This window comes from Nestor notabilis, unplaced genomic scaffold (genome assembly GCF_000696875.1).
Source record: "Nestor notabilis isolate BGI_N333 unplaced genomic scaffold, ASM69687v1 scaffold24880, whole genome shotgun sequence".
Taxonomy (NCBI): Eukaryota; Metazoa; Chordata; class Aves; order Psittaciformes; family Psittacidae; genus Nestor; species Nestor notabilis.
The window spans coordinates 550-11,660 of NW_009910085.1; the positions used below are offsets into that span (position 1 = coordinate 550).

The 11,111-nt window shown below is 40.3% G+C and overlaps 1 protein-coding gene across 1 annotated transcript; it reads left to right on the forward strand.

The window, feature by feature from the left end:
• Nucleotides 1-299: 299 nt before the first annotated feature.
• PVALB (parvalbumin) lies at nucleotides 300-8,667 on the forward strand. Its single transcript, XM_010024259.1, has 4 exons — nucleotides 300-489; nucleotides 2,457-2,589; nucleotides 2,987-3,096; nucleotides 8,446-8,667. The coding sequence occupies exons 1-4, from the start codon at nucleotides 429-431 to the stop codon at nucleotides 8,472-8,474; spliced, it is 333 nt and encodes a 110-aa protein (XP_010022561.1). The 5' UTR covers nucleotides 300-428; the 3' UTR covers nucleotides 8,475-8,667.
• The last annotated feature ends 2,444 nt before the right edge of the window (nucleotides 8,668-11,111 follow it).

The following is an 11,111-nucleotide window of genomic DNA, read 5'->3' on the forward strand; positions in this document are numbered from 1 at the left end:
CGTGAGCCGACCCCCCGCGCCCGCGGACGACGTGGGGCTCTGCGAAGGGGAGAGCGGCAGCCCACGTTTGGGCGCTCAGCCACGCAGGGGTACGGAGCTGGCGCGGGTCCAGCCCTTCCCGGTGTGCCATCCCCGCGCGGCACTGCAGCTTGGTCATATGAGCAGAAATGATGAGAAAAGCACTTTTTAATCTTTTCGCACTTGCCTCCCTGTTCAAACACTTGCAGGATGGCTATGACTGACGTGCTCAACGCTGAGGATATACGTTTGGGCGCTCAGCCACGCAGGGGTACGGAGCTGGCGCGGGTCCAGCCCTTCCCGGTGTGCCATCCCCGCGCGGCACTGCAGCTTGGTCATATGAGCAGAAATGATGAGAAAAGCACTTTTTAATCTTTTCGCACTTGCCTCCCTGTTCAAACACTTGCAGGATGGCTATGACTGACGTGCTCAACGCTGAGGATATCAAGAAGGCTGTGGGAGCCTTTTCAGGTGAGTACCTCCTTTTCTTTTATTTTTTTTTTAATTTCCTCCTTTCTCCTCTTTCCTCTCTTCAGCTTCGGATAGTAGTGCATTTATTTAATCTCGGGGAAGATTAGAGGATATTGCTAAATAAAATACCAATCGAGGATGGTTTTCAGAAGTGCAGTGAAAGCCTGCCAGGTTTATCAAGTCCAGGGCTGCATCCTCAGCAAAGTTGCCCTGCACGTTACAGAGGTGAAATACCTATTTCAAAGGAAGGTGAGCAGCAGCTGCGGACAGGCTCCCACCGAGGGGATACTTTCAAAGGAAAAAAAAAAAAACCCTCGGCGAACTAGGCTGGATTATATCCTGTTGTGGGATAGGGAAGTCAGCCATGGATGCCGGCAGCTTCTCACTCACCCCTGAAATTCAGTTTCAGGTATCACAGAACTGCTGCTTCTCATTCCAAAGAGCCAAGAACGCGCTCTTTTCTTACGTCCTATGTGGGATCCCTGGGTGGGATTTGCTTTTTGGGATGGAGCAGAAGGCAACGGTAGAGCACTCACTGCTCGACTGCAGAAGCTTTCTGCAGGACGAATGGCTGCAGCGATCGGTACTTCCCCCTCTGACTCCTCCGGGTTCCGATATTCCCTAACCTTCTAATTCAGCCCTGGGCCAGCAGCAACCCCTCAGAGATTCAGCAGTCAAGGTTGCTCTTAAAGTAACGCCAGAAATAGTGCTCCGGGATGCACGTTCTCTCTCCCTTTCCCTCCAAACTACCTGGCCGACCGCAGCAGCGGGAGAGCAGCCTCCCTCCGTCCTGCCCTGTGCAGTGACCTTCCTGGGTGAACGGAGGCGCAAACCCCGCCAAGCCCGGCTGAGCTCGGCAGCCCGGGAGTCGAAGGGACCGACAAATCGCTTTGCTCCAGCCGGCAGCTGGTTTTCTCATTAGCTCCCATTGTTCTAGGGCCAGCTCCAAGTCCCGGAGCAGATGCAGTTAGCAGCAGATCCCGAAGGACTGAGCCTCCTTCATTTTACGTAAGAGGAAAAGCTGCGGCCGGAATAAGGATGCACAGGGAAGAAGGAGGACAAAACCCCAAACAACCCTCCACAGCATGTTTTAGAGATCACTGTATTGGGTTTCTAATCCACACCTTCCCAATCCCCAGCACAGTCATTAGGATAGCCGGGTGGGACAAAAGCGGGTGCGGTTAAAGGACGGGAGAGGTGGAGCAGGTAAACTCGTTTATCTCGGCTCCGATTTCAAGGGCTCTGTTTGTTTGTTTTGATTCTTTTTTTTCTCTTCCTCCCCGGAGATCGTTTCTGACACGGTCTCGCAGGCAGGATAGCGCACAGCACTCCCTTGCAGTGCCTGAGCTTACAAACCACCATTGCATGTACCTTTAGTGGTCGAAACGCAACAATGATTTCTGATAAGTCTTCAGGAAAAACGAAACAGCACTGAAATAGCCATGTGCGCTGAAACACTTCTCGTCAATGCTCCACGGTTGAGCAAGAGCGGGCTTTTTATTTTTTTCAAGGCTGGAAATGTCAAAAAGTGACAGCCATCTAACAGCCAGAGTCTGCCCTCAGATGACTGTTTTAGCACAAAATTTAGCCAAAAAAAAAAAAGGGGGGGTGGGGGGGGGGGGGGTATGTGTTAAGGCACTGAAATGAAAACAAGCAGGGTAGACTTCAGCTCCCAACTCTACCACAGACTTCTTGTGTGACCTTGGGAAAAGTCTCCATCCCTCTGTAGCCCAGCTCTTCATCTGCAGAGAGGAGACACTGTCCCTCTCCCCCTCTGTTTATTACAATTACCGTCTGTGAAGCATGGAGAATTGATTACAGGGCGTACATGGAGCTCCTACACAGCCGGGCTCCACTGTGCCTCCCAGGACAGGACACACAACAGCGTGGAAGGAAACCATGGGTATGTACTGGTGTATGTCTCGACAGTTTTTCTAAGCAGCCTTCTGGCTTTTCATCTCCTATAGCTGCTGAATCGTTTAACTATAAGAAGTTTTTCGAGATGGTAGGATTGAAAAAGAAGAGCCCAGAAGATGTGAAGAAGGTTTTCCATATTCTTGATAAAGATCGAAGTGGCTTCATTGAAGAAGACGAATTAAAGTAAGTCAAGATATGTCCTTTCTCAAATAGCCTCAGAGTCTAATTTCCTGGTTTGGGGTTGGGTTTTTTTTTTCAATTCTCTAGATAATAGCATACAGTTCAATCTTCTGATTGGTATTTGTGTGCAATAATCAGTTGTTTGCTGACTGTATGGTCTAAAGTGTGTTGGAGATAGCTAGTTGTAACTTTCATGAATGATCAGTACCTTACTGTTAGTTCTTCAGTCAAATGCAGTTTCAGAGCAGAGTGCTTCTCCTGAATGTTAGAGAAGGTCAACACTGGATTCCAACTTGCATATGAAACCAGTGGTACAAATAAATATGAAATAAAACTGTTGTGAGGGAAAAAAAGAAACCTGAAATCCACAAATATTCTTCTTTCCATGCCTCCTCTTTAGGTTTGTACTGAAGGGCTTTACCCCAGAGGGAAGAGACCTGTCAGACAAAGAGACGAAGGCTCTTCTGGCTGCTGGAGATAAGGACGGTGACGGTAAAATTGGCGCTGATGGTATGTGATTAGAGGAGTAAACTTCGACAGTAATAATGCAATATTACTCTTACATACAAGAGCTGAGGAAATCTGGGAATCACGGGAGGCTGTGACCTTCTGAAGGGCACAAATTGGATTTAATGAAATACCAAGTCCTGCTACATTTGCCATTACTTGCTTTAGGGAAAACAGGAGCTGAGTTCTGACACTAGAGGGGGCAACAGTTCATAGAAACCGAGAGATAGTAAACGCACACCACAGCACCGAGCTAAGGACTGATCCAACTTCAGTGAGTTTAATTTTTCTGTAGATTTCAAGTGGAGTGAGGATCAGGACACTGAGAGTTCAAAGACCCAGGCTTGACTATAAAACTTAGAAAGAAAAAGAGCTGAGTGCCAGCATTTCTGCTTGATGATTAGTAAATAGGAAAGTAATGCACGACTTCACAAAGCAATGCTTTTAAAATTTAAAGTGCAGTCAGTCTGCTGCAGAATTTCTATCCACCTTTTGCTAGTGTTTAGGTGGGTCTTCATAACTAAGAAAGCTTGTGACTCTGTTTTACTAAATATGAGAAGTATAAGAATAAAACAACTTTTCGTTTTATAGCATTGCTTAAAAATCACTGTTTTCTAGTCCCCCTTGGGATGAATCAAATTAGCACACATACAAAATTTTTCCTGTTTTCTCTTTCTGTATCCCTGAGACACACGGGAAGAGACATGAAGACATGAGTTGCTGAATTAAATCTTTCCTCACTGTAAGGAGATACTAGCAGAAGTCTGTGGCCAGGGTACTAAATCACCTAGAGAGCAGGCAATTGCTAAGTTTTCACAATACCGGTAAGCCACATGCTACGTTGAAATCTAAAAAACACCTAAAACACTCCTATCTCTCTCTGTTACCCAGTCTCTGGGATTTGTAAAAAAACATTGTCTCCAAAAAAAAAAAAAAGGAAAGAAAGAAAAGGAAGCAATTAAAAAAGGAATAAAAAGCAAAATATGATTAACTAACATAGTCTCCTTTTTCAGAAGCTGAAAAAATTACACACAAAATCAACCACTGATATATTAATCATACATATCTGCCTGTTTGTAGCACCCTGCCAAACCAGTGACTATGGCCCTTTTTCTAGACAAAAGCCTCTTTAATTTCTCAGATCATGATTATATTATGGCTGCAGAGGAGCAATTGTGAAGCATCTAGGGGAAGTTCCTGCTAAACTTTAGCAGCGCTACTGAACCCGATGAGTGTGTCAGCATTTGAAATTTCATATGCTTTAATTATATGGGTCCTCCTTATTCCCATTAAAATTAGTGGCAGTGGGCAAGATTTTCAGAAGAAAACTTGGCTTAGGTAAGTAAGCTCAGAGCTGATCCACCAACCTCACATCACGTACATTTTCAGTTATTCCCAGAAGGCTGCAAAACAAAAGCAGTATCGATTGGAATACAAGAACTACATTGCAGAATGATTTTGGCTTATACAAGAGAATACAGCATTAACTTTTTTATTTAAGATTGATCATAACTTTTTAAAGTTGAAACAATGCCTGAAAGCCAGTACGTTGTAATAAAGCAATACGAAATACCTCTTCTCTTTATCTCTTTCTTCTCCAAGTTTTACCCTTCTGTAACTTTGAACTGGAATTACTCTGAATTTATAATTGATAATGAGAAGAGAATGAAAGGCTTCTTTAATTTGCTTCTTCTGTCCTGGTACATAGCCCTACTGTACAACATTATTGCTTTCTTTTCCATTTCTTAAATTTGACTCCAACAGCAAACTGTGACACTGGAAAGGCTTGAAATACATGCAAAATTTATAGCTGGAACTGTGACCAAAGGATGAGGATGACACACTTTTCAGCTTTTCCTTTGTTTCAGAAATCCAATTCCAGATTATAACTGCCTATGTAAATAAAATGTAAAGGCACAATGTATGTCACATTTATATTCAGTATTGCAATGCTGTATTTCTGTTGCAAACCATTTGTTTGTTTCCCTGTATCTGAACTGTCAGGCATCACTTTAGCTCTTGTTTCAAACATCTGCTTAGTACATCACTAAATGACTACAAACATGCAGCCTTTCACATGGGTTAATGTTAATTCACTAAGATGGCTCTTGAACACCTACACAGAGCATCCCTCAGGAGCCCATAGCATTTTTAATGCCATGGAGCCATCTTTCTCGGGCTTCCCTTCACAAATGTTAATCCCAAACTAATCAATCAGCCTTCTTCCAGTTAGGGTTACATGTTACAAATTGTCTCCCAGGTCTCCTGCTTTAAACCTTTTATCCTTCCTGCAAGACTGTTCAGCTCAGAAATAGTTCCTCCGGGTTCCCTCCTGTCCAGTCAAGATTTGTAATTTGTGGCTGATCTACTAGTTTCAATCAGTTGAAAACTTGCAGCCTGTTCATGCAAGACATCATCACCTTCTGTCTGATGTTAAGCCCCCTCCATCTTTCACCGATGTGAAGAGATGATGAATGTGAAAAAAAAAAATGCAGGCCAAGGCCAAGTTACCTAAGAAAATTACAAACATGAGCTTCCAGATTGGTTTGGGAAGTGATGCTGAAGCAGTGCTCTCAGCTGCAGGAGAATATTTGTAAGAAAGAAGAGAAAATGATCACAGTGGGTTTTTTTATCTATTTTGTGTGTTAGCAGTGGCCATGCACATCATGCCTTTCTTTTTCTTGATACTAACAGACTTGAGAAAGTACATAAAGAATTTTCAAAGTTCCTGCACTGTAGACAGAACAAACCCAAGTTTTTATCCTAGTATATCAAAATATTTTCCTTGATACAGCTCAACCTCTGCAAATATTTCAAAATATTTCAATTATTTTTTTAAACATTGTAAAAATGAGACATCAAGCATTCAGAATTACAGCTGGTAAGTCATGACCTTGCCACAGGTAAAAGTCATACCAGAGAAGAAAAAGCTTTTGAAAGTCCTTTTGTTATCCCTCTTTGTGCTTTTGTATCTTCTGAAATAAATTAGTGTAAGTCATCACTTATGAAGTTTGCTAAACAGATTTGCTATTGTATGGATAATGTAAAAAACATAATCTGATGAGAGAAATCATTAGCCTACAACATGTACTCTGTAATTATAGCTGTCATTTCAGTAAAATCCTACAGGGTATGCATCAGGCTGATATATGCTACTGAACTATATCGAACACAGCAAAAGAATCCTCTCGGTTTATGTCAGAGCTTTTACACAAGACAGCTAGTAAATTATTTTACATGACAAAATGGTCTAAATCCTTGCAATTTAAAACTATTAATTGTGCGAAGAAAGATAGAACTTAATTTTGTTTGGAAGGAGAATTACAGCTGGAAAGGAGGATGCAGTCAATCACAAGGATTGTTAGAGGCAGTAAACATTTACAAGAACAACCAATAGGCAGGGTATAACACACAGTGCCTTATTTCAGAATATGTATTTTCCATATATGAGTACACTTTGTAACAATGCCTCTACAAGCCATCTGTGGTTGGGCTAACCTTCATATGAAAACCAATAGTGAACTAGTCTACAAGATTATTCAATTGGAACATCTTTGAAATATTTCAAGTATATTGAAAACCCTGGGAAAACTATAAAGCAGATAGCAGTTATTCATGAAGGAGTATTTTATGGTTTGCTGGCTATCAGAAGGTATCCATGAAATACATTGCCATTAAGTGACCATATCACTATCATAATGTATTACAGAAAATATTTGGCTGTAAGTCTGAATAACCTTTTCCAAATATATTCCATAGATGCAAATTATTATAAAAAGGATTTAATTCAGCTGCAGCAAGTACGACAGCTTGTTCTAATAGAATACGTGTAGTTAGTTTTCCCTTTTGGAAAGGCTTCATCCATTGCAGTTCATATTTCTCTCTGCAGGATTTATTCACACAGTGATCTAATAATCATAGCCTGTTTCCTTTTCTGCCCAGAACAGTCTGGGTTTCTATCACAAGCAGTTTATGTTATCTCTTAAATTCAGTTTGCAACATTTTCGATCTCTGTACCCACCGTGTACAGGATTTAGACACGTTTTGTGTTAAGTAATCTGCATCACTAATCCTAACTTGGATTTACATCTTTCAAAATGATGGATAAATTTGGATTGAATTTAAACCCACTGACATTTTATGTCTTACTCTGGTTTGTCAGCTTTTGGCAACATGTTTTTTGGACACATCATCATCAAAAGTGCTATCAGTTTGCACACACCAGTCAGTGAAGATCTCTCTTGCTTAGAGTTTAGTATTTTTCAACTGAACGTTAGAATGTTCTTCAAAATGCCTAACTTCCATTTTCTATCTTTTTTAGTTGCAAGACATTACTCTTCATTATGTCAAACTTCAATAATTTCCTTTTGAGCCTTTACAGATGACTGCCTCCCCTATTAGTCATGTTCCTCTCAACTGATTATGTTAAACCCATAAACCACTCTCTGCATACACTGTTTAATCCCTTTATCATCTTTGTTGCCCTTCTTGGGATTCCCTCCAGTCTGTCATTTTTAAAGCTCTGAGGCACACAAAACTGTGCAAGGTATTCTCATATGTAACTGTTCCAAGGTTAGATGGAGTTAGGAATTATAACCTCCTTGAGTAATGCAGTATTCAGAGCGCGGTATGCCAGGCAGCTATTCACCAGGATACAAACATGCCTTTTCCATGCTTTATCACCCTGATGAAAAGCCTTATACATACACCAAAGTATAAAATAACCCCAAACTGCAGATAGATAAATTTATGTAAATATTATTGATGTAAAACTAATAAAAGCCATAGGGTAAAATCCTGGCCCTCTGAGATCACAAGAATTTTTCTCATTATCACCAGTGTGGTTGAGATTGCTACATGGATTGGTTTGAGCCTTCTGTTTTTGTAATCTGTCATTTCCAGCCAATTTGCTGGTACAAAATTGAGTTTAAATGTATTATATTTATAATACAGGGACACAAATACTCTGAAAGACTCATTAATGAGTCTCTTTGCCAACCTCTGATATAAAGGAAATTTATCTCACTGTGAAATTAAATTTCTAGCTCTTGCCTTCATCCCATTGAGATTTACAAAGAAATAACAGGGAACTAATCAAGTTCTTCAGATGAATAGCAGTGGACAGTCTTGACAGTCTAGCATGTACAGCATTTCTCTCTTACCCTCAAAAAATCCTTTCATTTCACTGTAAGATTTCCCAAGTCATATTTTCCCTTTAACCAGGATTTCTTTGTTCTTCTGTTATTGTGATGTTTCTGTTACACCACTGACTCTGTAATCATTGTAATATGCTTCCTCCTCCTTTACATTTTCTTTTTTTAATATTTTTTTTTAAATGTTTCCCTTCTCCAGAATTTGCAACTATGGTGGCTGAATCATAAAGGCTTTGACCAATGCAAACCCTTCACCCATCCTTCACTGCCCAATTCCAACCACCTCCTGCTGGCTGCTTTGGCTCCTGTTCTATTTATTTATGTTATTTTATACTCCAGCTCTGTTCTCTGCAATCCTGCGACTCTGTAATTGTGCTGAAAGACACTGTTAAAATAATAAAGGTCACATCAATCTGGGCTTTATTCTCTCTCACTATAACTTGTTTCTTATTTCATGTAGGTTTGGCACACACTGAGAGAAAATTTTACTTTTTTTTGCTGACATCCCTGCAGCTTTATCCCTTGCTAGGGTAAAGTAGGAAGGACTAAAAAACAATTTTTGGGATAAAACATGCATATAATGAGTCATTCAGTCCAAATTCTGAACTGTGGCAAAACTGACTGCATTATTTTTAAGCCATCCCTGCTAAATGGATGCATACTCATAGCCTGGAAAATCTCTAGTGATGGAAAATCTCTAGTGATGGCAATTACCCAACTTCATTTGGCAGTTTGTTCTTTTGACTTAATCAGTGTTTCAGCTAAAAAGTATTTCCTAATATTTAACCTACATCTCCCCTGCTGCATTTTGGTGATCAGTAAATTGATCCTTGTCTGTATCATTTGTTAAATTTGCCTGCTGCAGGGGGATTTTTGGATAAAAGGTTTGACAGGAATATCACTTGGTGCCAATCATGCATGGGGATAACTTTGTAAACTATTAAAAAGCGGTCACTTCTGAAACACAGGATATGCTCACTATCAATATTACACAACTATCTAGGACAGGAAGAACAGAATACTCAAAAGACTGTCAGGAAGGGGGACATCAAGATTCAGGTATGATGCTGCTGTTGACACTCCTGCTATTCAAATAGTATACGAAAATCCCATCAAAAGATATTTCTTCTAGAACTTTACCAGAGAAATTAATACCTTTTTATTTGAATTACATACAGAAAATTGAGACTCAAGCTAAGGAAATGACCAACAGTAAGCCTATGACAGAGCCAAGAGCAAGACACTTGTATCCCAAATCCTATTTAGTAACTTTGGCACCAAGCTCACATTTTTTATCTTTCTTTTTTTAACATCTTCCCCACATCTTCACAGAACATTGGTTACTACTGCAAGAAAAAGGAAGGGTACTTGCCATTTCTGGATTCCAAACTATTCCCTGCAGCAATAATACCTTATTCCATTCCTATTTATTATCACTAATTTAGTATTTAAAAGAAAAATAAAAAAAATAAGACTGAAACCCTGTCACCATCACATTGTACAAAATACTATTCTCTGCCACAGCAACTACTCAATGCTACTCGGGAAGCCAATAAACACTCCCTAAAGCTGTTCTAGATTTTCACTCTGTAGTAACTCACAAGGAAGACTTTTTTTTGCTAAAGCTGCTGTGCTTTCAAAAGAAATCCTTTGGTTTTGCACAATGTATATAGGGATCTGAAGAATGTATTGATTTCTAAGTATTCTAAATAAAGCAAATGAAAACGGACTGCAATGAAGCGATTTATTTTTTTAATTTTTTTATTTTCTCTCGGCAGCTGCTGACCTCAGGTGGCAATAAAGCGTAATTACAAGAGTATACAGGGCTACAGAAAAAACATCAGGAACCCACCTGCATCATGAATCATAGAGTAGTTTGGCTTGGAAAGGACCTTAAGATCATCTAGTTCCAACCCCCCTGCCATCGGCAGGGACACCTCATACTAGATCAGGGATGGAGCATTTACCACTTCTCCGGGCAACCCGTTCCAGTGCCTCACCACCCTCACAGTAAAGAACTTCTTCCTTAGATCTAACCTGAACTTCCCCTGTTTAAGTTTGAAGCCATTACCCCTTGTCCTATCACTACAGTCCCTGATGAAGAGTCCCTCCCCAGCATCCTTGTAGGCCCCCTTCAGATATTGGAAGGCTGCTATGAGGTCTCCAGGCAGCTTCTCTTCTCCAGGCTGAACAGCCCCAGCTTCCTCAGCCTGTCTTCATATGGGAAGTGCTCCAGCCCATGGAATGGACCTAAAAATCGCTATATAAAGGCCATTATAGTCTCTTTGTAGTCTTTGAATCTGCAAGGATTTATACTGTAATTCTTCACTAGACAGCATGAAAGCTGAAATTTTATAACTTTAACAGGAAAAAAAAAAAAAGCACTATAGAACAAACAGCAAACCTCCCCCCTGCCAATAATGACTCTAAAAAAATTTTTATAGTACATTAGATGAAATCAATATGTTACAGCAACATTAATAGGGATACTTTACTGGCATAAAATTCCAAAGACTCCAACAATTCCCATATCAGTCTCCCTTCACTTTATTCCTTCAGTCATTCCTGACCAAGCAACACTGAGTGCCCAATTTGGCCTGAAATTTTTCAGCTCTATAGTAATAGATAAGATGACAAAAAAAAACAGAAATACCCAACCCTTTAATTTCAAACTGAAAAAGTTACAATGAGTAGAAAGACCTCCAAAATACCAAAAAAACACAACTCCAGCCATCATATTGATGACAAAATTTTAAACAATCAGTACACATCCTTTCCTTAGATTCATTGCCAATGGTTTGTAACAAGACAGAACTAGATGATTTAAGATATGCGAATTGAGTGTGCCCTCAGCAAGTTTGTCGA